We start from the raw sequence: 27,027 nt of genomic DNA on the forward strand, positions 1-27,027 counted from the left end.
TATTACGGGTGACCCGTATAAATTCTATGTTAAATTTTAACATTGCAAAGAACTGAATAAGTACTTCCACTATAATCCTAAGCTAGTTGGTGTTGTTACCCTACTGCCTCCTCGTGATGCTATTTGCTCAACTTTTTCTATACAGACTGTCTTGGCTTCAGGTCACATCTGTCACGTTATGATGCCAAGCTGCTATAAACGAACGGAGGCTCTGTGAATTAGACTACAAACAACATTGCTTCCCTGATTGTATTCCAGATGTCGAAATGGCTGCCCTCACCTGTGCAACATGGATATATTTTGTGATAACTTCTGCACGTTGCTGGGGTGTCGGTTTGCTGAGTACCATCAACTGCACCCATTTGGAGATGCCATTAAAGAGAGCAATGGACCTCTCTAAGGTTGGGTTGTCCTCCAGACAGCCGTGTATCACATAGCTTTGGTAATCTGTGAGCTGGAAGAAGACAAAGGTCAAATACAGGAACATGCAACACATGAGTGGGCAACTAAAGAACTTATACAAGAAGAAGGAACAAATGAGGAATCAACAGGGTCACTTTTACTCTCCTGGAGGAATAAATGCATGATCAGATACCGGAAAATTAGATGGTGCAAGAGAACACTAAAAAACAACACAAGTCATCAGGAAAAGGTTTGCCAGCAATGTGCATTCAATCAATCTGTCAATAAATTTCAGTTTGTATTGTTTGAAACATAAACTATACAAACACCATAAGCAGGTAACATAGTCATTAAACAAATGAAATACACTATTCCCAAGAAAGTTACCACTGTCTTAATAAAAGCCCTAAAGTAAATAAAAACATTCAATATTAAAACAGGTAAAATCACCACAAATTGTACATATGTCAAAGTATGCACCATATACTAGACCTGGACAATTTCAGCTGGTTTGCCTGTCTAAACTTACAGAATTCAAGCCCTGTCCACACAGGAGTTTAGCAGCAAGGGAGTAGCCAAACAACTATCATTTGTACCCAGTCATCCCTTATGTTTTCACCCACCCACCATCCATCCTTTTACCCATCAATCCATCTACCCACCAACCCATCCACACTTTCGCCCACCCATCCTTTACTTCATCCATCACTACACCTCAATACATTCACCAACTCATCCATCCTTTCACCCACTCACCTATCCATTATTTTATCCCCCATACTTTCACCCACTCATCCATCCACTCGTCTATCCTTCTTTCCCTTTTCTATAAACCCATCCTTATTTATTCACTTTAGTGCTAATTATAAACTTTTATCTACCAAGTGACAGATAAAACAGGGCCCATAAAAAGTCCACCCCCATTGTAGCTGCTAAAGTGGGGGTTCACCATGCCCCTGCTTAGCAGGGATCTAAATGTAACAGCCCACTAATAATCAAGGCATAAGAATAGGTTGGGGTTGCAGTTTCATAATTCTTCACTTTTTAATAGAACTTTCATAATATCAATACATTCAGTTTGTAATATAGAATAAAGGTCAGTCACGCATTAAAAGCCCTGGAGAATAAAGCATATAATATATATATATATTAATTTACATTTGTTTCATCTCGCAGTACCTTTACAACCTTTCAATGTCCTAACGTAGTTAAAACACAACCACTACTTTTTTTGGTTCTGTTCTTAATCTTGTGTCAGGAAATCCATCCAAATAAATAAAATCATCCTTGCTGCGCAAATACAGTGCAGTGAGTTCGACAGAAGACTTTTTACTAAATACACAGACAAACTTTCATGTATTTCAGGTCACTTTTAGCTAGTCATTTTACTGAAATAAAACTAATTCCCTCTTAGGAGTTGAATAACGTGACTATTTCATCTATCATAGTACTCAAGATAACTAAGGACTTGGTTTAGCGAACTGAGTAGTGTCCTTTGGGATGTAAGTGGACATTACCTCTGTAATCTCACTGATATTCCACTCACCAAATTATACAGATGACCGCCCACCCTGTAGTAATTTCTACATATTGAAAGGAACTGCCTTAATGGTGGTTCCTTTTAATATACTAAAGTTTGGTGTAAGGCTACTGTCAGATTTGACACCTGTACACAAAACTTTTCATATTTTTTGTTTATCAAAAAAAAACTCCCAAAGCGGGAGTTAGATTTGGAAAAAACAAAAAAATAAAGAACCCCCGCATAGCTCTGGAGTTTCCTCCCATGGTGTTGGGGTCATTACTGTTTTTTTCTGTCTCTCACCATCAGGTTTTTCCTGACAGTGCTGGCCAGGAGAAAAGGAATTACACTGCCCACCTGACATAGGCTGGATGGTATAATGTCCTTTCTCCAGTGTGCCCTAGCCCGTAGGGCCAGTGGAAAAAGTATTCCATCGACAGAGCCAATGGGAATTCGAAACAGAAGACTTGAGGCTGCTCCATCTCTAAATGAGGTGGAGTGACTGAGGGTTTAGTGAGTACAGACAGTAATCCCTTGCATTTGTGATGGCATTTGCATGTGTGATGATGTGCCCTGTCTTCCAGAGTCCACATAGGAGCCTAAGCCTGCCAGGGAACTATTCTCCAGATTTGTAAGACAATATAAGGGCAGCTTTGTCACTGTATACTTTTCCAATCAGGTAAGAAAATGAATACATCTACCTTTACTCAACAGCAACCAATAGATCAAGATGTGCGCCTTGTGCCAAAACCAACCAACCTGTGGAAGATAGAGACTTTGGGTGTCATTACGATGGCAGAAGGCCCATCACCGCCAGCAGTGCGGTGGCAGGCCTTCAACCATCGGAAAGCAATTTTCCCCTACCACATTACAATGGCGGGGGAATCTGACCGTGGTGGGTGCAAAGACCACCCGCCATGGATCCGCTACATGCAATCGTTACGATTGCTTTTTGGAGTGGTCAGCATCAGTAAAATGGTGGTAGTGCCAAGCAGGCACCATCCGCCAGATTAGGATGCTGGCCGCAGCCAGCCTTTCCGAGGTGGGTAAACTGCCAAAGAAAGGCTGGCGGGGATTGGTTTTGGGGGCCCGTTGTGGGTCCCCGTTGTGCTGGGGGAAATGGTTGCGCACTGGGGGGGGTACCCATGGTACCTATCTGCATTTCCCAGCATTGAGTGTCAGGCAACACGTGGTGCCTGCCACGTAGTGCAGGTAAATGTAAACAGTGCCTCTTTAACATTGCGCGGGTACTGCAGCTAGCAGCATCCGCCGCAGTATCAAAGATGGTAGATGTGACTGCCACGGTGGCGGTCGCATTGTAATTTAACGTGCATGACAGCCGCCAATCAGGTGGCTGTTTCCACTCACCACCTCAATGGCGGGCAGTCTTTGTTTAAAAAAGGTATTTGTCTTGAATGCAATGACCACACTGCAACCCTGAGATGGACTGCTACAAAGATGACAATAAATTTGCCAGAAACGTTAGGTTAAAGTATTTTTTTACAATTTTAAAATCACCTTTCAGTGCAAGAGACAGAGAATGAGAATTCCATGGAGGAAGAACCGGCAAGGTTTTACTCCAAACCTCTAGAGACATCTTGTTTCTGCATTTTTAGGTCGAGCATCAACGCACATGCGCTGTCTGCAAGACCTGCTGTAATCACTATACCGAGTGCTATTACAGCTGCTTCTTACCATTGGTTAAAAATTCTAGTGCTCTTGTTTTCTGGTTCCTTATTGGCCGGTGCTCCCGATAGATCACTTCCGTTTGTAAGCGAGGAGTGTGGGCCAACTACAGTATTCTTACACTTTTGCTTTTATCTTTTTATTTAGGGACTATCTTAAAAAAAAAAAAATAAGTATAGCACCCGTAGGCCGTAATGCTTTCCTGTAACGAATACCCCTCCCACCTCCCAAACAGCATTAAAGAGCAATCACCATGGCTTTTAATGTATTTATTTAATAAGACACTCATAACGCTTGTTGACAGCTTCTTATGTTTCAGTTTAACAAAGGCAACACATGCCTTTCTTTGAACATGGCTCAGGTTTAAAAAAATGTATAACAGTCGCTCGCTATCGCTGTGGCTTTTAATGTATTTATTTAATAAGGCGCTCGTAAAGCTTGTTGACAGCTTCTTATGTTTCAGTTTAACAAAGGCAACACACGCCTTTCTTTCAACACAGCTCAGGTTTTTAAACATTTGTAACAGTCGCTCGCTAAATGTGATTTTGATTAACTAGTCTCTAGCAGCTAACAACCCCTTCCTCCACCTCTCAGCACAACAACGCTCCCCCTCCCAGCCAGGTGGTGCGAGACACAGCAGACCTGGCTACCATGTTTCACCTGGATTGTCAATCCCCTGCCCCGCACAGATATAGCCCACAGGCCTGGCCCGTCCCGTCTGCTGATGAGGGGAAGAATGAAGACTGCGATCACCTCCTTCTATGGAATGTCTTTGCCTCCCTTTTTTGGGTTGGACCATCATTTTGTCTGCTTTTAAATAGACACAACAGAATTATGCTACTTTAGTCTCTCTTTTCATTTCTTGCGCGACCGTTGGGACTCCAACGCACAGCTGCAGGCTATGGGACGCTGTGATATTTCTACATAAACCAGAGAGATAACAAGCCCACCCTCGATGGCTTTGCCATCTGCTTGCTGCTGTCCTCGGGTGTTTGTTTGTCCTCTCTACTCTTATTTTTGGCTGTTTTGTTTGTGGGGGCTTTCTTAGGGCCACCCTTTGAGCGCAGGACACATGATGGACGGCTGCTTTAAGGTAGGAGAAGGCAGAATTGTGGTATGGCGATGGAAAGAGGCGAACGTTAAGTGGGAGCAGAGATGGCCTACAAATGCTGAAAGGGAGCACCATGGGCGTAGGAAGTGTGGGGGATGCGGGGGACATATCCCCCCCCGATTTTGTAGTGGGGGGACACGGGGGACAAGGGTGAGAGGGCGAAAGAATTTCCCCCCTCTCCCCTGTCTGTGGCAGGGCCATTAATATGTCAAAGCGCGAGTGCATTGACGTGCTAATGGCCCTGTACTTGACCTGTGACCTTCCCTTTTATTATGCAGCAAAAGCTACAGGATTGTTTTCACACCTCTCCCTTGCCACCGTTGCTTGCAGTCTGCATTTCCAGGTCAAGGAAGAGCGGAAGTTTGTTGATTGCTGACTGCAGGGCCAGCTTTAGAGTTGGTTGCGCCCAGTGCGACCATCTCTGTGGGTGTCCCAACAAACTTTTTTATTTTGAGTTATGCGGGAAAACAATGGTGGTGTAATGCTTATTAAGGGACTCAGATTCATGGCGCTCTGAGCACATGAGATTTAAAATGTGCTATTTACTGCATTCCTGAAAACAAGAAAGGTATTTGGGCTAGAAGCACACAAAGTAAAGGAATATGAAGAGGTGTCCAGAATGCATTAGGTGCACACTGCTGAAAGGCATTGTGCGGCACACACAGTGACAGGTGCAAGGCTACATGAAGCACAGAAAGTGCACGGTGCTTAAACCAATGAGACTTCTAGAATGAAAGGCAAAAAAATGACATCTGATGATCTGTAAGTCACAAAGACAAAGAATTAGCAGGTTAGGCCCTTGTGTATCAGACCTTCACGAAGCAAAGGAGCACAGATGCCCAGTGGTGAAATGGATGGAGAGTGGCTTCTTGAGTGGGAGGATATGTTCGGTTGCTATGCTTTCTTAGCAGTAACATTTTGCCTAATAGCCTAACAGTCTGCCTGCTTAGACGATGCCTGGGTGGCAGGCCTGTTACTGGTGGCTAGAAAGGCTAGATTGTATTACAAAGGTCCTGGCTTGCGAGGGGAAGTCTGGGCACTCAGACATGTCCCAGGGTGTCCACCCACCATTTTATCCACTTTTGTAGTTTTCTTATTGCGCAAACCTGGCCGAAGGGTATCACAGTGCTTCATGTGAACACTAGATTATAGTACACAAGTCAGATTCATGTTTTTTCCAGGTATGGGGAAATTAAATGCTTTGCCCAGAGTCACAGCATAGTGAGCATACGCCGGGACTTTAACCTGAGTGCCCAGTTGGAAAGTCAGAAGCTCTATACGTTAGGCCACATCTGATATCCTGGCCACTTGAGTTTGTTGGATGGCAGACTGTATATGCATGAAAGCGGCATAAAAAAGTCCATACCAGACTGTACACATCATGACAGTAGCGGAAAAATGGTACAGGGCAGACTGTGCACACCAGAGCAGCAGTCTAAATGAAGACAAGCTACATCAGTGTAAAGAGGGTCAAAAAATAGACTGCATATAAGGGATAGCAGTGTAGACCCACAAGTAGACTGTAAACCAGAAGAGTAGTGTAAAGAGAGGTGAGGGCATACTGTACACAGCACACAGGGTTGCTGGGACCCACTGGCCTGAAGGGCCCATTTTCTTTCTTTCACTGGGGTCCCTGACACACTGATAGGCCTGTGGTAGTAGGAGAGCAGTGTAAATAGGCACAGGCAGACTGTCTACCACTGTAAAGTAAGACAGTATGGATCAGAATAGCGGTGTAAAGGGGGCAGGCTGTTAAGTAAAAACATTGACAAGCAGACTGTTCACAATAAAACGTAAAGGCATGAAAAACGGCGAGACAAGGAAGGCTTGTTCAAACCAAAAGACAGGAGCTGTGTTTTTAGCCACAGTGCTTTGCCTCAATTTCCTGTGATGGATGCTCTGGTGAAGGCCCGTGCTGTTCCTCTCCTGTATCTGAGGGTTGCTCCTTCGAGGGTCCTCAGGCTTGTTGTCAGAAGACCAAGGGTGCACGGCTGCTTAGACTAGCTGCTGGGCCTCGAGTCCATCACTTTTTGTTAGGACTTGTGCCCTGTTGGGAGATGTATACTAGAGAACTGGTGTTGGCGGTTGTGGGAGGCAGGCTGGGATATGGTGCACACTCTCTGGAGTGATGCACCGTGCACTAATACAGGCAACCCTTATGGTGATTTTAGTGGTCTTTAATAACCATATAAAGCTCTCAAAGTGGTAGCTTTGGAGAGAAGCATTCAGGCTTTTCTTGAAGGAGTGTAAAGCAGCTTGTTTTACCACAATTAATCAACTGTATAGATTAGATGAAAAAGAACCACACAATGGTTATAAAAATAAGGCTATTTATTATGCAACACAATCACTAACACATTGGTATATCTCCTACCCAAAGATATCAACAATACACACAAGAATACTTCAAAATAATGAGGTAAGTAGCATTAATCTACACTGGTCTCCAGGGGAAGACCAAACCATATGCGAAGAAAGTGGTATGCAAACTTCAAGGAGAACAGGACTTGGACCAGAAAACTCATAGGAGATGGAGTCACAAGGAACTACCCAAGGTAAGTACCCAGGAACCTCAAGGGGCTGTGTGCAGAGTAGAAACACAGCCACATGCCCGATGGAAGTCAATGGAGAAGTCGCGGTTGTAGTTTTACAGAAGAAGGACCCTTCCCAGAGGACCCCGAAGAAACCCTTTTGAAGTTCGGGAGGTAGGAGAGTCATCCTACCCATAGATGCCACAGGAACCAGGTTTTCTGCACCAGGGAAGACGGGTGCATAGGGGTGGATTGATGTCGGAACCTGCCATAGATGACAAAGGAAGACTTCAAGTACGATCCCTCTGAAGAAGCATGTGAAGGAGTCTGGTGGAATCCAATAATGGATTCTTGAAGAAGAGAACCTGAAAGCAGAGGGGATATAGTCTATGCCACTCAGAAGTGACCAGGAGGCACAGAAGCACAATCCCTACCGATGGTGGGAGATTCAAGAGTGAAGACGGTGACCGTGTTTCTACAGCTGCGAGGACCAGGAAATGCTGAGGAAGACCAGGAGCCATGCACTAGCTGTCCCATATTGGGTGTCGGTGTTCACGTGGTCGGTGTCTAGCGGGAGGACCAACAAGCCTTGGTAGCCACAAATGGCGCAGAAAGCAAAAAGATGCAAACATTGGGACCAGTAAGATCCAAGCGACTCACCAAGTGCAGGAGAGTCAGAGCAAGCCCCGAGCAAGCAGGGGAGCCCACTGAAGCAAAGGGAGACCCTTGAAAGGACCCACATGCCAAAGGCACAGGAGTTGCAAGAGGTCCTCAGGCAGCTCACAAAAGATGGAGGCCCACGGTGCAGATGAGGATGCAGTGAGGATGTTGATCTTTGAGGGATGAAGTGCTAGAGGGTGAGTCAGCTTGCAGCCCAAATATCTCTGGAGTGCAGCGCCAACAAGCCTTGGCAACAGCAATTCATCGGAATGCACATGAGTTTGATCCCAACGACTTCGATGAGCTATACTGTCCTCAAAATTGCAGAGAAGACAGGTCAGGCCTCTAGGGGCTGAAGAGCCACCACCTGTGTTGCTAGGCTGCGGGAAGTCCATTGGATGACAGGAGCAGCAGACCGGTCAGCTTTGTTGCGGTGCCTGCAGATGCAGTGGAGTGAATCCTTCACGCCAAGGGAGATTACATCGGATGTCCTTGATGCCCAAAGGCCTTCTGGAGAACTTTAGTGATGCACAGACACAAACGAAGCAGAAGACTTGAAGAACAGTGAGACCAGGAACAGCAGGAGTCTTCCTTGATGCAATCTCGGGTCCAGTCAAAGTCCGACGAAGTCCAAGTGCCCAAACGGTACAAGAATGTCTTGGTTTCAGAGGTGAGTCTTGTTCCACAAGGAAGCTGAGGACCTACTCACGGGGGCACCCTTAAGTACCCTAGGGAAAGGGTTGGAATGACTCGGGGGTCCCTCCCAGAGGAGGGGCTGGACAGAGGGGAGAATACTTCCCTTTTCTTTGACCAGTTTTGCACCAGAGTGGAAACCAGGGGTTCCTGGACTGTCTCAAATAGAAGTATGCAAGGCAGGCACAAATATGGCCCTTCAAAGTAGTCTGGTGCCACTGGCAAGCGCCCCACCCCAGGCCAATACAATAAATCCTCTCTGGGAGGTGGTCACAACTCCCTGTGACAGGAAACCTATTGCTCTACCTTCCCTTGCTCAAGTTCAGCTCAGGAGAAGGAGGGCAGAATCGTGTCTGTGGTCAGCAGCACTAGGTTGCTGGCAGTCCCTGAAAGGCTGTTACTTGGAGTACAGGGAAGTCATCTAAGGAGCCTCCAGTACTTGGAATCATTCTTCTAGCACCAGAGTAATTGTTGGGGTATGATTCCAACACGTTTGATACAAAACATGACCCGGTCCAGTGCAGCCGTTATTTAATTAGACATCTCATAATAACTGATGTCCACTATATACCTTAAAATGGCTGATTGCTCTTCCAAAGCTTGGAGAAGCAACTCCGGGGCCTGTAGGGGTGTCTTTCTCATGTAGGGGCACCCTCACATTTGGAACCAAGCATCCTGCCTACCTTAGGGGTGACATAGTTTTTAAGTGCAGTGACCTCAGATATAAGGAACTTATAGCTATTGTGAGAGGTGCAAGTACTATCTCACACAGACTGTAAGGGCAGGCCTGTAGTCAGGTTTAAGTGGACTACCCAATGTGATAAAATACATGCTGCAGCCCATTGGAGCCTCTGGTGTACCTATGTCCTGGGTACCTTAGTGGCATACACTAGCGACGTATAATGTTACACCAGTAGCCAATTGTGGATGTACTAAAGTACTTACCAGAGCCAATTTTGGGCAGAGAGCACAGTTGCTGACGTCTTGATTAGTAGGATCCCAGCAGACTACAGTCAAAACACACTGACCCCAGGAAAAAACAATGAAAGCAGATCCTGCTTTCCTATACCCCTGCCCCAAACATAAGGATGAGGCTAACCTTTCCCATTTGAGGCTTCATTGTCATAGTGGAAATATCTGGAAAGACCATCTTTGTTGCCATTTTTACTCCCAAGTCTGTGTTCCACTGAAAATTCCATCCCCTGTAGGGAACTGGACCACCTCAAAAGTTTTAGTCATAAGAGGGGTGTATGGTCTTTCTGAACAATGAAGTGAGTGCCACAGGTATGGCCTCAACTTCTTCAAGGAGCAGACCACAGCAAAGACCTCCCTCTCAATAGCTGACCAACGTTTCTCCCTGATGGTCAACTTTCTGCTTATAAAAGCTGGGGTTGATCCTGGCCCTCTGCATTAAATAGTGACACTAATGCACCTATCCCTATCTCAGAAGCATCTATATGGACAATGAATGGTTTGGAGTAGTCTAGACTTTGCAGAATTGGAGCAGAGCACATTGATTGTTTCAGGTTAAAAATTGCCTTCTGACAGCTAAATGCTAGATATGCTGCACTACAAGCTTGCAGACATGTTAAGACTTTATTCACCAGCCTCTGAAATGTGGTAGGTGCATCTTGTAAACCAAAAGTAATCACAATAAATTGATAATGTCCATTGGGGGTTGAAAATGCTGTTTTAGGGTTGAGTCTGATTTGCAAATAACCAGCAGCCAGGTCAAATGTACTGAGATATTTGGCTGTGGCCAAAGTATCAATCAGTTCATTTGCCCTTGGAATTGGATGGGCATTAGCCCTAATGACTGCATTGAGGCCTTTATAGTCATCACAAAAACTCATCTCTTTCTTACCACCCTGCTGTGAGATTTTGGTACAAGAACTACAAGACTAGCCCAAGGGCTATCTGAAGCCTCAATGACTCCCAACTCTGGCATCTTTTGGACCTCTGTCCTGATGCAGTCTCTGACATGGTCAGGCTGTCTGTATATTTTACTTTTCACAGGCATGCTGTCACCTGTGTCCACTTCATGGGTACACCAGGTTGTTTGACTGGGTGTCTGAGAAAAGGGACCAGAAATCTGTGAACCTGTCTATAATCAGCTTGCTGTTGATCAGTAAGGCTGTCTGCCAAGGCTACTCCTTCAACTGATCTGTCAACAGGGTCCTGAGAGAGGAGATTAGGGAGAAGGTCACTCTCTTTCTCCTGTCCCTCATCAGTGGCCATCAACAAGCTCATGTCAGCCCTGTTAACAAAAGGTTTCAGGCGTATCACATGAAGTACCCTGTGGGGACTTCTTGGAGTATCTAGGTCAACTTGGGGCAACTCCACTTGTCTTAGAGAGCTGCTGTGGGCACAGGCCACAACACCCACACTTTCTGTCCTGGCCAGTAAACAGTAAGTACAGCTTTTAGGTCATGTCAAGCTTTATGAAGCTCCTGTCTGGCCTCAAGGTTTTTGTGGGCCACCTTCATATGCTCAGCCATGTGAGAACGCAGGCTAAGAACATAGTCTACTGTGTTTAGGAGGGTTGAGAGGTTGCTCCATACATAATGGACCCCTAACTGGATGTCCAAACAGAAGTTCAAATGGGTTGTAGCCCACCCCTTCTGAGGAACCTCTCTGTAGGGAAAGAGAAGGCAGGTAGTAAGGCATCCCATTTTCACTTCAGCTTTTCTAGGAGTCACATGATCATACCTTTGAGGGTCTTGTTGAACCTTTCAACAACCCCATTGTCCTGTGGATGGTAGGGTGTGGAAAGCTTATAGTTTACACCACACTCTTTCAACATAGCAGTGATGTAACTAGACATGAAGTTAGTACTTCTATCTGACAAGACCTCCTTAGGGAACCCAACTCTGAAAAAGATTCCCAGGAGAGCCCTGGCCGCTGCAGGAGCTGTAGTGGTCCTAGGGGGAATAACCTCTGAATATTTTGTGGCATGGTCTACCACCACTAAGATAAAACTATCTCCAGATGCTGTTGGAGGGTTTAAGGGACCTGCAATGTCTATCCCTACCCTCTCATAGAGAACCATAACCACTGGCAGAGGGATTAGGGGGGCCTGTGTAGTGCCACCTGACTTACCACTGGCTTGACAGGTGACACCGGACTGACAAAACTCCCTGGTGCCTCAGACATGTGGGGCCACTGAAAGTAAGAGACAAGCCTGCACCAAGTCTTGCTTTGCCCAAGATGTTCTGAAAGGGGAATGTTGTGTGCCAGGGCCAATAAGAACTTCGTAGGTATGACCAACCTCCTGGTAGCACCAGGCTTGGGGTCTCTACTTACAGAAAACAGGAGCCCTTCTTCCTGATAAGTCCTGTGGGACCTGCTGAAATGTCCTGCTTCCTTCTGCTCCAGACTGAAGTCTTCCGTTGAAGGACCCCTGACCCTAGTTGCTCTGCCTTGTCTGGCCCAAGCTCCTCTAGTACAGCTCCTTCACAAGTACTGAGAACATGCCCCTGAGGAGGCTGATTCTCATCGTAGGTATGAGAGGAGGATACATCTTTAACCTTCTTGCTCCATCTGTTGGGAGCTGGCTGGTCCATTTCTTCAGGATCCCGGGCTCCCACTGTGCCTAACTTCTTGGCCGCAGCCCTAGTGGCAGCAAATACACTGGCTGAAATTCCCATCATTTCTACATGAGTCATGAACTTCACTTTAGACCAGGCTGAAGTTTCCAAATGATTGCCCGGTAGTCCACAGGTTGGTCAGGGGATGCCACAACTCTCTTTGGGCCAGTTACCCCTCCCCAGCTGAGATCGACATCTGCCATGGAATGATCTGTCCTGCTATTGTTAGCATTGGTCACTTGGTAAATCTGTCCAAATAGAATTTGCTCAGTAGAGACAAGTTTTTCTGTCACCATAGTGACAATGGCCCAATGTGTCCATGTATGCCACAGCTTCCTGACCATTGATGAGAGGCTGTTGTCTGCATTTGCCTAAGTAAGTGGGACTTTACAAAAAGGGTTGCGAGGTCAGTGCCACCAGCACAAACTAAAACAGCCTGAGTGGGTGTCCTGACTAGGCCAGAGCCCACTTTAGTACACAAGGTTAACCCAGCTAAACTCTTGGGGGCCCTACCAGTGCTATTGCTAGGGGCACTAGGAGGTTTAGGAGTAGTAGTAGCAGTATTGGTGCTAGACTTAGAGCAATCAGCATCCTTTGCCCTTTTACCTTTTTCCTTACACAAATAGCACCAAGGTTTCTTGTTAGAGTAGGAAGAGGTTTTAGATTTCTCCCCACCTTTCTTGTGGACCTTAGAATAATCTTGCTTCTTCTGGTCAGCACTACCATGAGACATTTGTTGCACTCTGGTACAGACCCACTAGTTTGCCTTCTTTACCAATACTTGGGGAGAGGTCAGATCTGAGTCCACCATGTACTGATGCAGTTGCTGATTTTGACCGTTGTTAAAGATGTGCTTCCTCACAAGTAAATTGTACAGTCCCTCAGAATCATGCACATGTCGTAAGAGCATTCAGTTTATTCTTCCTTTTTCGTCCCATCTTTGTTTACTGTGTGCATGAAGATGTGAGATTCAAAAACATGTGTTTTCACATTTGGTCTAATTATTTTGTGAATCGAAGCATACTTGCAAACTTTGACTACATGCCTGCCTTCATCAATGTTCCACTACAAAACTATGCGATTGTATTCTTTTAACGGAGTGTACGGTTCCCAGACAACAGTCGATTTGAATCGGGGCACTGGAAAGTCCAAAAGGTTGTCCCTGTGCCCCCCAGAAATGTAGTGTCTCCTATGCCCCTGGGGAGCACACTCTACACGTTTGAATAGGACATTTGTCTGATTTTACGTTTTTCTGCATTCTGAACTCTCAGTGCATTTAGTATTTTTCTCTTTTTGGTCAAATGCTTCTCAATTTGACTTTACTCTATCGTCCTAATTGCCCTTTGAGGAGTATCTGGTTTCCTCAGTGCCCACCATTTATTAATTTAATGACCGTGATATGTGTACTTTCTTGTGTTTCAGAATTACTCCTGTTCTAAACTCCTTACTTTGAATGCATCTGTGAATCTTGCTTCTTTGGCTCAGTGTCATTTGTCATGTGTTCAATGTTGGTGTCCCCGTGTCCCTCGTGTACTTGTAACTGAGTTTAGTGTCTCCGCAGTGCAACTCATTTGAACCCTCAGTGTACCTCATTTGCAGCCTGCTGTGTTCTTAATTTACTGTTGTGTCCATTAACCTCAGACACTGTTACTAGAACCTCTTTAAGTGCCTAGCGTTGGTGTCCTACAGGCCGAGGCATTTTAAGGCCAGGGCAAAGTGGGCTGTGACGCAGGTCTCCAGCCTTTCAAGGAGCTTATTGATAGTGCTAGCTCTGTTCTGCATAGAGCCTTTCCCTAATGACCTCATACAGATTGTTTTAATTGCCATTTCCTTTATTTTATTGTGGTTGCTGTTTAAGAGTCTATCACAGACCTTTTTCAGGAACAATGTTTTGTGTAGGATTCATGCAATAGCCATAAAAATGCATTTTAGCAAATCTGGACTTCACCTATGTGAAATGTGACACTGCCACAGACATTATTTACAGTAATATTACTGAGCTGATGCTGTGTTACAGTATCGAAAACACTTGCAACTATCTCTAAACATTAGTGAGATGTAAACACATTTAGAATGTACATAAGTGTGCCTGTCGACTGTCAGTGAGCTGGCCAAAGACAGGGTGAGAGAGCTGAAACTGAATAATACATTTAAAGTTGTTCTTAACAGGGGCCACAAAATACCTTTGGCCCGGGGGGGGGGGGGGGCGAAATCCTTAGGTGTACTCGTTGGTGAGTTTAGAGTGTGCCACTCAGCTGCTTTTATGTTTGCCCTCTCAGCATTAATTTGTGGCCTAAAAGTCCTGATGTTGGTACTTAAAAACCGCAGAGACTTTAACATCTGTCTCACATGTGTCTCATTTTTGCTGCTTCATGCATTTGATGTGAAGTTTACTGTTTACTGACTGTAGGCAAAGAAAGTGTAAGGAAAAAACAGAGCAACAATTATTTTCCATGCATGCAAAAATGATCTGTACACAAATCCCAATATTTATCACAACTGGCTCTACCCTGCTCTGATTCAACTGTGATAGCAGAACGCTACCATGCCATACATACTCCGCGTTTCCCCTCTCCATTCTACTCAGTACCACTCCACACCACTGAACTAGAATCTGCACCACTGCACACTACTCCACTCCACTCTGCGTCAATGCACACTTTCTCTGCCCCACTCCACTCCACTCTACGTTACACCACTCCACTCTGTGCAACCCTACTCTGCAACACTGTAATCGATGCCAGTGCACTCTACCACTTTATTCAAAACCAATACACTTTCCACCAATCTAATCTGCACCAAATCACACTATTCCACTATACTCTACATCACTGCACTCTATGAACTCTTTTCTACTCTGCATCTCTGCACTCTATGCCACTGCTCTCTACGCCTATGTTGAAAATGATAATGTTTTTTACTTTTCATTTTTATACCAATTGCAATAGCGTTATGTAAATATAACTACTCCACTACAGATAAAAAACAAAAGAAAAAAACATTGCCATTTTCAACGCCAACAGCTCTAACTTTAACAAAAGCGAGAACTATTGCATTGCAAATACTTGTTTTGTATTGCATTCACCTTCAAATTATGTTTGCGAAAATGGCTTCTTTTTGATCTAATGGTATTTACTTTAGTTGGGTCAAAGTATATTTAATTTTAGATAACAATTTCTGTGAAATCATTTATATTTTACAATCACGTCTCTTAGTGTTGGGGAGATCTTCTGAGGCCCATACCCCCCTGAAACAACTCAACAAACACTGACATTTTGACATTGCTTCCTATATGGGTAAAGCTCAGCGCCCATTTCCTCTGCTTCTGCAAAGCGTACTCACCCTGATGTTATATAAGAATTTTGTATTCCTCCTGCCACAACTAATAATGAGGGACAAAAGCTGTGACACTACATGAACTACTGACGACCAGATCATTCTTCTCTCCCTTCTAGATGTTAGCAAGTTAAGAGGAAGGACCAGGACCTGAACCAAACTTACAGAGAAGTAGGGAACCGATCTGCAAAGCACTTCCCAATACATGTATATCTCTACAATACTTGCAATTGCCGTGCATGCCTTTTCCATGCAGCCTTTACCATGCAGATACCTTCACCACACTTGTCTTTATCACGTTTACCTTAACCACGCATGGTGAGTAAATGTAAGGTACGTATAACTTTATTTAAGCCCTAAATATCTATATATTCATTGAAAAAACAAAGGTTAAAGTGACTTTATTGTTAGGCAAAAATGTGCATTAAAACGTTGTAACTAAAACAAACACAGAAATTCACCAAATTTAGTTAACTGAAGTAACTCGCCCTCACATTGCACTGTAGTTTCATCAATGGTGTCATTACAGATGTCATCAGTGATGGGATCAATGATGTCATGGAACTTGTCATAAGTGTTGAAATATGTGACGTCATAAGCAGAGCACAATAAGAGTTATTATTACATTCCAGGGGGCGCAGGTGGAGTCCCACGGCCCCCAAGGCTCCTCCGGCTGCCCAGTCAGCCCACATTCATGGTGTCAGTGGGAGCCAACATCACAATTTTGCTACCGCCCTGCTGGAGCAGCTTTTCTTTTGCTTCTGCCAAAAAAAAGAAATCAAGAGTGTCTTGGGGATGGTTTACCCAGGACACTATATCTCAGTGGGCCCGAAGATAATGGGTCCCCAGAGCTTTCAAAAGGCACAGGGGGGAGGTCAGTGGGGCCTTCAAATGGATGGGTTGCACAAAATACTATTCCTCCCCGAGCCCTGAGGGAATGTGGTCCCTGGGGCCTTAAAAAGGCTAGAGGAGGGGAATGCCTGATCCCCTCCCCAGAAAAAAAGAGATCTGATCATCCCAGGGCTACGTGGACCCTAGTGCCTTGGAACGGGTCGAGGATGGGGGCCACACAGCCCCCTCCCATAGACTCACATTTCACCAACCCCAACAGGGCCCTAGCCCACCTCATGGGGCTTTTATTTGAAATGGGCAGGAGGTCGACCTTATTAAATTTTACCACAGATCCTCTGCGGATCGATGCTACTACAAAAAAATATATGTTTTTGGCTGCGGGGGCTCAGTGAGGCCCCCTGTAGCCCATCAGGCCTATGGGCTGGGTATGCCTACCTTGACCCCTATACGTTTAGTTTTTATATATTTTTCAGGGCACGGGGACTGAGTCCCCGATTCATAAAATGGTGCTCTTAGCCAATCAGATGATATCTTATCATTTGTCTGGTTCATGGATCATCCACGGTGGTAAACATACATACTTTTTGAACCCTGAGTTCTCAAAAACTACTGAATGGATTTTACACCAAATCACAAAAAGCTCACATTTCTGGGTGCAGATTTAGCTTTCTGCCAAATTTGGTAATTCCATTTAGACATTCTGGATGTAGCTGTGTCTAAAGTTCCTATAGGAAGCTGCATTAGAAAACTGTGTGTTGAGACCCCCTTTTTTTCTCGGTCCCGACCTGATGGATCACTCTGAAACAACCCAGGAAAGAGCTGAGGTGGATGAGACTATTTTGCAATGTTTTGTGAAGTTTGTCAAACAGCGTTAAAGGTATTAGCAAACCAGAAAATCAATTTCCTATTGAAAGTGGTCCTAACTATAACTACCCAGCGGTGACACTACTTTTTAAATTTACTCCATGCCTCCCTTTACCACTACTCACCCCTAAATGCTAAAATTAACCTTACCTCCCTATACCACTGCACACTGCCCACCCATAAACTCTAAAATTACTCTGACCGCCCTTTACCACTGTGCCTACTAAACCATATATTTACCCTTACCTCTTTTACCTCCCTTTACCATAACCCACTGATAAACTTTTAAAATTACCCTTACTTCCTTTTACTAATACCCACCCCTAAAGCCTATAATTCTCTCTTACCTCTCTCTATCACTAGCAACCCTCAAAACCCTAACATTACCATTACCTTCCTTTACCACTACCCTCCCCTAAACCCTAAAATGACACTTACCTTCCTTTATCACTACCCACCCCATAACCCTAAAATTACCCTTACCTCCACCAACCGCTCCTAAACCATAAAAATACCCTTACCTCTCCTGCCCTGAACCCATTATTTCAAAAACATAATAACTGTGTTATTTTTAAAAAGTACTTACCTGCGTGGTAAAGGCATACGTGTAAAGGTGACAATACTTACCTCTGTGTTACTTACCTCTGGGGTAAAGGCTTTAATGTAAAGCATGTTTTCCCCTTCCCTTCTCCCCAAACCTATTGACAGTCTGGTCCTTTTATGTTATCCAAACCCACTGGCATCTTAGATTGTGAGAGACATAGGAAGTATAAATGTCTACTATGCTGGGAGGGTGCCAAATCATGGTTGTTGCAGAATGTAGTGCTAGAAGATCAAACCCTTTTTCCGTGGTGGGACCCGTGATTTTACTGATGTTCTTTTATGTAAATACTGGCTTAGTATGGTTTTTCAAGGCAATAATTCTAATTAATATTCTTCATGAAATTAGCACTAGTTACCTTGAGCATATGGAGGATAGGTAATAATGTATCCTACAAAGTAATATCAGCAAATGCAGTTACGCCAGCCGCAGACACCACCAACTCATTCATTCGGCCTAAAGGAACTCCTTCAAGGAACGCATCGACAACAACGCACACAAAAGCAAAGAGCTCTTCAACATCGTGCAGGAACTCGCCAACCCCAGCTCCAACGCCATCCCGCCATCACCTCTGCGACTCTCTAGCTACGTTCTTCCACCGCAAGATCGCAAACATCCACGGCAGCTTCAACACCCAGACCTCTCCGACAGCCACCGACACCCCAGACTCACCGCCCCCCAGTCACACTGGCTGCCTGATCTCCTGGAACCACGTCAATGATGAAGACCCCATCAAGACCATGAACACCATCCACTCCGGCTCACCATCTGACCTCTGCCCCCACCACTTCTTCAACAAAGCGAGCTCCATCATTGCTCCCCAACTCCGCAAGATATTCAACAACTCATTCAAGACCGCCACCTTCCAGGAAAGCTGGAAACACGCAGAGATCAATGCCCTGCTCAAGAAACCCAAGGCCGACCCAAAGGACCTCAAGAACTTCCGGCCCATCTCCCTGCTCCCGTTCCCGGCGAAAGTCAAGAGACAACTGACCCAATTCCTCGAAGAAAACAACACCCTGGACTTGTCCCAATCCGGTTTCCGCAGCAACCATAGCACCGAAAACGCCGCCACCGATGACTTCAGGGCCCTGCCGGACAGTGGCAAAACCACGGCCCTCATCCTCCTGGACCTCATGGCCGCCTTGGACACCATCTGCCACCACACCCTTCGCACACGCCTCTACAAGGTGGGGATCCATGACAAAGCCCTGGACTGGATCACCTCCCTCCTCACCGACAAAACCCTGAGAGTCCGCCTCCCTCTATTCCAATCCGAGGCCACCAAGATCACCTGTGGCGTACCCCAAGGATCATCCCTCAGCCCGACCCTCTTCAATATCTACATGACACTACTCGCCAACGTCGTCCGATCGCAAGACCTCAACATAGTCTCCTATGCCGACAACAGTCAGATTATCCTCTCCCTCACCAAAGACCCCAGCACCGCCAAAACCAACTTCCATGCTGGAATGAAGGCCGTCGCCCAATGGATTAGGAGCAGTCACCTGGAACTGAACTTGGACAAGACGGAGGTCCTCATCCTCGGCTCCATCCCTTCCACCTGGGATGACTCCTGGTGACCAGCCTCGTTGGGAGCTACACCGACACCCACCAACCACGCACACCACCTGGGGTTCATCCTGGACTACTCTCTATCAATGACCCAACAAGTCAACGCCGTCTCCTCCTCCTGCTTCAACATCCTCCGTATGCTTTGCAAGATCTACAGATTGATCCCCACCAAAACCAGAAGGACAGTCACCCAGGCCCTCGTCACCAGCAGGCTGGACTATGGCCACGCGGGAACCACAACCAAACTCCAGAAGAGACTCCAACGCCTCATCCTCGACATCCCCCGCCACAGCCACATCACTGCCCACCTGAAGGACCTACACTGGCTTCCCGTACACAAGAGGATCACCTTCAAGCAACTCACCCACCCTTACAAAGCACTCAACAACACCAGACCACCATACCTCAACAAGCCACTCACCTTCTACACCCCTAAACGCCAGCTCCGCTCTGCTGAGTTCGCCCTCGCCACCGTCCCACGCATCCACCGAACAACCACCGGCGGCAGATCCTTCTCCCACCTCGCCGCCAAGACTTGGAACACCCTCCCCATCCACTGGCGACAGACCCAGGACCTGCTGAACTTCCGGAGACTCCTCAAGACCTGGCTGTTTGATCAGTAGCTGCTCTCCCCTCCCCAGTGCCTTGAGACCCTGACGGGTGAGTAGCACGCTCTACAAATGTTTGATAGATTGATTGATTGCTAGAACTTATTGAAGTGTCTTGTAAAACTAGTTTAGACCTTGGCTGTAGAAAATGGGAGCCAAATGAGTAGGTAGGAAGCAGGGAATTAAGAACACTGGTAAATAAGAGGTGGCCGCTAAGCACTGTTGACTGGTCAAAGTACCCTTCCTCCCCTCCCCCCCACCTATCAGCAAAATTACTATTACTCATGGAAAAGGTTACGTTCTGAATTTTTCATTAAAGTATTTCTACCACTAAAATCCAACTAAAACATAGCTGCATTGAAAGAAATGGCGGACTCCTTACAGAAATCCTTCTAAAGGCTTTATATTCAAGGAAGGTGAGATGTTCAGCCAGCTCCCTGGGCTCTAGATGGTCAAACAGCAGGCACACCTTCCCCTTCTTCGAAGACCGCTTTCTCTGGGTGACTCTCCTCATCCAGTCGTATGAGGGGCTGCAACAGAGAAGCAGACATGATCAACATTGTAAGTGCCTCTGTACAATCTAGTCATCAGTTGCCCGGTGGCATTAGAACATCACATGGGGCAAAAGAATGCACATGCTGTACTCTTGCCTTAGTGCTTTCACTTCTGCTAAAAAAACCAGGAAAGAGGCAGCTTTGAATGTTTACAAAACATGGGAACACATCAATGCACAGCATATATAAATGAACTTCATTACAGTAAGTTAAAATACAAATCATAGAGATATTTATTTGCACAAACAGCAGAATGTGCTGAAAATGCCATAAGGGTGAATTGTTCCATTCCTGGCACATTTTTAGTCAAAAACGGATTTTACACGCTAAATATATATTATGTACAAGTTATGAACTTTTACTCTGTTCCTAGCCAGCCTGTTTTTCAGGGTATAAAGGATGGACTGATATGTTGGTAGTCTGAGGCTGATTCAACGGTTGTTTTTCAAGGAGGCCGTGCACAACGATCAGAACACTGTGTTGTGTCTGCCCTTATGTTGCTTTTTAGTAGAACTCTACACAACAGCAATGGAACTCAGGATTCATACTATGGACCATGGCAAGTACACTCAACCCTAAATTTACATTCACAAAGACTATACCTATGTGTAACTCTATAGACACTTTTTATACAATGCAGTTATCAAGGATTTGGATAGCAATTTTGAGAAACACCCAAAAAGTCTTACCATCCAGTACCAGAGCAGAAAGAGAAACAATAGTCACTGAACCCTATGCTAAATCTTGAGCTGGTGTGTCGGAGTGTGGTCCAAGCAGACTTGTTAAAAGAGCCATGTCTTCAACTTCTTGTTGAACTCAAAAAGTGAGGAAGATGCTCTGATGTGTTGTGGGAGGTTGTTCTATGTTTTGGGTGCGATGTAGGAGAACAAGCAACCTTCTGCTCTGCTTTTGTGAATGCAGGTGGTGTGTGAGAGTGAGAGTGCAGCTGAGTGTAGTGGTCTGGCTGGCTAGTGAAGGTGTATGTGGCTGGTCTGGTACGCTGGTCCAGTGCTGTCTAAGGCTTTGTAGGTGTGCGTGACGAGTTCGAAATGGCTGCTTTTGTGAATGGGGAACCAGTGGAGTTCTCTGAGGTGAGGTGGGAAGATGATGCAGCATGGAAGGTTGAATATGAGTCTTGCGGTGGCATTCTGAATGGTATGCATACATAATATCGATTTTTAAATATTGATATGCCATAATATCGATGTTTATATTTCGATGTGACAGAATATCAACCTGCAAGAATATCATGAACAAGAATATCGACATGCAGGTAAGAAATAGTTTTACTTAATATTGAAGTCAGTAATATCGTAAGTAAAAATATTGTTGTTTATAATATAGATTTTTTTTAGGGTGTTTTGTATGTTAGTATATGTGTTAAAAGTATAGCTTATTTTTCTAATTTATGTTTGAATATTTTACAAGTAATTAGTTTTATGTTAATTCATTTTTGCGTATTTTAGTTCTGTAGCGGGTTGTGGGTTTATAGGGGAATAGGGTGGGAAGTAATTTAATCATAATATATTAATTAATAATTGTTTAGACGTTATTAATAAAAAAATAAAAATGTATTTTAGTTCTGTAACGAGTTGTGGGTTTATAGAGGAATAGGGTGGGAAGTAATCTAATTAAAATAATTAATTAATACTTGTATTAAATAATATTGTTGTATTTAATAATTTATATTGTTAATTGTGTTAATTATTTTATTATTAATTAATTTTTAATTGGTTAATAATAATTAATAATCACTTGGTAAATATGTTAATTGTGTAATTTGTTTAGGAGCGGGTTTTGGTTTTATAGGGGAGTAGGGTGGGAAGTCATTTAATTTTAATAAAAAAATTATTATTTTGTATACAATTTTTATTTAAAGATATTTTATATTGTTAATTATGTTAAAAAAATTATTAATTGGATATTAATTATTAATAATTAATTGGGAAATATGTTATTAGTGTAATTGTTTTAGGTGATGGTTTGTAAATTGATAGGGGAGTAGGGTGGGAAGTCATTTAATTTTAATAATTCTTTTTTTATTTTTTATATAATATATTTTTATAGTTATTTTATAGTGTAAATTGTGTGATATTATTTATTTTTGATGTTTTTTAAATTGCTTGTTAATTATTTGTAAATTAATCTTATTAATTGCGTATTATTTTACAATATTGGTGGTGTTGTTTATAGGGGAATATGGTGGGAGGTAAATTATTTTTGACCGATTCATTATTTCTTAATTAATGTTAATTATTTTGCAGGAGTGGGAATACTAAATTATTCCTCCGCTATCCAACGCATTCCGTACTGTTGCATTTGCAGGAGTGGGAATGGTAAAATATTCCCCTACGCTATCCAACACTTTCCCTACTGTTACACTTGGTGGAGTGGGAATAGTAAATTATTCCCACCCGCTATCCAACACTTTTCTTACCGTTGCACTCGTTGGAGTGGGAATTGCAATTTTTACCAACCCGCTATCCAATACTTTCCCTACTGTTGCACTCACTGGAGTGGGAATAGTAATTTTACCCCGCTATCTAATACTTTCCCTGTTGTTGCACTCGCTGGAGTGGGAATAGTAATTTTTACCCACCCGCTAGCCAACACTTTCCCTACTGTTGCACTCACTGGAGTAGGAATAGTACATTTTACCCCTCCACTATCAAACACTTTCCCTACTGTTGCATTTGCTGGAGTGGGAATAGTAGTTTTTACCCACTTGCTATCCAACGTGTTCCCTACTGGTGCATTCACTGGAGTGGGAATAGTCATTTTTATCCTCCCGCTATGCAACACTTTCCCTACTGTTGCAATTACTGGAGTTGGAATAGTAATTTTAACCCCTCCGCTATCCAACACTTTCAATCCTGTTACACTCCATGGAATGGGAATAGTAAATTTTTCCCCTCCGCTATCCAACACTTTCCCTACTGTTGCACTCTCTGGAGTGGGAATAGGAATTTTATCCCCTACGCTAACCAACTTCTTCCCTACTGTTATAGTTAATGTAAAATATTTTTTTACAAATAAATATTGATTGTAATAATGTAATTCATTATATATATATATTTTATTTTTATATTTATATTACAGGTTTATGTATATATATATATATGTATTTATAATTTTTATTATGTTTCTAACAATTTATAATTAAATAAAATAATTATTTATTAATATTATTAGGTCAATATATATATATATTTTAAATATGTATGTTTCATTTTTTATATTACATTTACTATTTATCATTTTTCAACTTTTCAAATAATATTCTAACTGTGTTTTTATTAATTATATGTATTATTTAATTAATTTAATATTATTTTTAAGACATTTAAAAAAACAATATTTTAAACAACAATATTTTGGTTTCGATATTTTTGTACTTACCTATGTAGAGATAGGATGTTGATATTCTGTCCATCGATATTCTGTACTCCATAATCTTGTAGGTCAATATTCGGTCCGTCAATAATTTGTCAGTGATTTATCATGAATGGTATGAAGTAAGTGCAGGAGCTGTTGGGAGATTCCAGCGTAGAGTGTGTTGACGTAGTCCAGTCTGCTTGTGACAAGGGCTTGTGGGATGGTTCGTTCGGTGTTCTGTGGCAGCGACTTGAAGATTGTTTGCAGCATATGTAGCATGTGGAAGCAGACGGAGCTAACTGAGTTGTTTTGTGCTGTCATGTGGAACCATTTTTTCCTCTGTGATGAGTGTTTACCTTGCCGTCACGTAGTCATCTTGCTTAGTGATGGGCAGGTTGGTGATGAAATCGCTAGGGTATGGTTGGTGAGTGAAGTTGCTTTAAATGTTTATTACTTTTCTGTGGAAGAAGATGAACAGCACATTGCAAAGTTCTTGGCATGAGGTAATGCTGTTGAAGAAGGCTGTGGGAGTAGTGAAGTCCTTGATGATCAAGAAAATTTCCTTGTAGCAGTTGGAGTTCTCTTTGATGCGTTCAGCTAGCACTCTATTTTTGGTGTCTCTCAGTTGCTGGTGGTAGTCTTAGTGCCACTTTGTAGTTGGTTCTGTTGGTGATTTTGTGTCTGGCTCTCCATTTTTGCATTTGGAGTCTCAAAGGTCCTCTGTGTACAGGTTAACCTGCTTGTTGGTTCTCCTTTGCTTGTTGATTTTGATGAGTGTGAATGAGCAGTTCTAGATCCAGTTGTTGAAGTTGGTGATTTCCTCGTTAATGATACATACAGTAGGCTTTGAGTGAGTTTGCTTCTGAGATATTGCCCAGGCTGCAATTGGGTAGGCTGACATTGGTGGGTGCATTGGCTTGCGGTGTGTTGATTTGGTAATGGATTATGGAGTGGTGAGTCCATGTGAGGGGTGAGGTTGAGTTGTATTTGATGCTGTTGCTGATGGTGAAGATGAGATCCAGCATGTGCCTGATGATGTGTGTTGGTTCTGTAATGAGCTTGGTTTGTCTAATATTCAGGTTTTCTAGGAGGGCTGTGGAGCAGGGGTCTGTTCTGTTTTCTAGGTGGAAGATGAAGTCACGTAGGAGTATGAAGGCTTTGGAGTCAATGGTGAGAGGGGTGATGAAGTCAGTGATGAGGCTGGGGAAGGGAGCTTTCGTTTCTGGTGGTTGGTAGGCAAAGGTTCTGTTTAGGGTGAATTTTCAGAGATTTATAACTTGGAGTGCAGATGTTCCATGAATCAGGTAGCGCGCTCTGTGGTAGTTGAGCACTTGATTGAGTCTTTTGATATGACTGTGAGTTCCCCTCCTGGCTTGTGAAGACAGTACTGTTTTGGAAACTTGGAGTCTGCTGGAATTGCTGTGGCGATGTTGGGTGCCGATGTGGAGTTGAGCCAGGTTTCCATGAGGAAGAGGCAGTCTGGTGTGTCGCAGCTCAGGAGGTCTCAGATTTCGGTCACATGAGCAAGTGTTGGGATGTTGGTTTGCTGTAGCATATTGTGTTGTGTGGAGGTGTTGATGGTGTTCCTGGTACTGGCATGGGATGTTTGTAGAAGGTTGCTGCAGGTTAATCAGAAGTGGGGGCAGGCGACGTCTCCTACCATGGTGTGGGGTGCAGCAGCAGCGGGAGGAGAGGTGTTCCGGGTCGAGCAACTAAAGTAGTGCTCTGGCGCATAGCTAGGGGCGATTGGACCAGGGTTTGTGATGCTGGGCAGGGTTGGATGACCGATGACAGGTAAGAGTGGTTGGGCCTAGGCACCTGCTCAGAGGAGTCACACAGCTCCTGCCATTAAGTTTGTCACACAAAGAGTGCAGAAGAGAGAACGGCCTACCAAGAAGGGAGAAAGAGAGAGAGAGAGAGAGGGGTGAAGGGGGAGCACAGGAGTCTAATGTATGTTGCAATAAGTAGTATTTGAACCATCCTGTGTCACCAGATGTTTCTAATAAAGCTATCCTCACATCTGGGTCATTCTGAAGTCAAATTACAAATCCTAGTCTTTATATCCTTTGGTCTATAAAGTAGTTTTGTTTCCTTAAACTACTAATACAGGGAGGATATGTAAGGATTTCTATGTGTTTAGCTAACAGTAGTTAGTGAGCTATTTAGAAAAATGAACCAAAATAACAAATTCTCGAAGCTTTGTTTTTTATGCTTATGCAGGAAGGAGTAGAGAACATTAATATCTCCTGACTCTGGAATCCATATCATGGAGCTTTTTTTGACAGTTAGAAACTGCACTGTGTATTAAGAACAGACAATCACAGCATGATTACACAAGCCCTTTGAAAGTGGGTCTAACAAGAGTTGGGTCTTACAAGAGTAAGTTCAATATCACTCTAATGTTGTGGGGCGCAAAGTCCGACACCAAAGGACCCTGCGTGGGTCTCTTGGAAACAGTTGGGCAGTAGAAGCCTGACTGGCCATGCTGATGGCTTCTGCACCAAGAAAGCTACAGATCAGCTTAATCGTAATGCAAGACTACTTACCTACTCGGAGATTGAGTTGGTAATAAATACACCCCTACATGGGGAGAGGAGCAAAATATAGACTATGGAGCAACATTTTTCTTCTTCTTTGGGTGGCAGCTTGTCTTAGTGCATGTTTCACAATTGAAACGCACAAGCCGAGAAGATTTCACAGCTGTGCATGGGGATCCGACCAAGGTATTCACCATTTTGAACTCACATTAGGTGCAACAATACCTCTGCATCAGACTTAAATGAAATGTGGTCTTGCAACCTGTTATAAGGTCTTTCCCACTCTTCCTTCTTTCCACCCTGTCTTCCTGTCATGTTCAGCCTAGGAACACTTAGAATGTTCATTGATGTCACGGAATGTGGTGTGACTCATCTGGGACAGTTGACTCCTGGCTGAGCTCAAGGAAACAGCTCCTGGTGGGGCTCTTATTACCATCTTACATCTTGGCCTACCATCTACCTTGTACTACTTACCTACCACCTTTGTACCTCAACCTGAATAAATATACTTCTTGCAATAACTACCTGGACTCTGG

General features: G+C 43.9%; 1 protein-coding gene across 2 annotated transcripts in view; it reads right to left on the reverse strand.

Moving 5' to 3' along the window:
- RASGRP3 (RAS guanyl releasing protein 3) overlaps positions 1 to 27,027 on the reverse strand; it is a 672,488-nt gene that overhangs the window by 282,603 nt on the left and 362,858 nt on the right. For both annotated transcript variants that reach the window (XM_078648770.1, XM_078648769.1), the window contains 2 exons: positions 20,408 to 20,555; positions 281 to 454 (listed from right to left, as the gene is read on the reverse strand). In XM_078648770.1, coding sequence (XP_078504896.1) covers positions 281 to 454; positions 20,408 to 20,555 — 322 coding nt within the window. The remainder of the gene's footprint in view (positions 1 to 280; positions 455 to 20,407; positions 20,556 to 27,027) is intronic.

Source organism: Lissotriton helveticus, chromosome 6 (assembly GCF_964261635.1).
Source record: "Lissotriton helveticus chromosome 6, aLisHel1.1, whole genome shotgun sequence".
Lineage (NCBI taxonomy): Eukaryota > Metazoa > Chordata > Amphibia > Caudata > Salamandridae > Lissotriton > Lissotriton helveticus.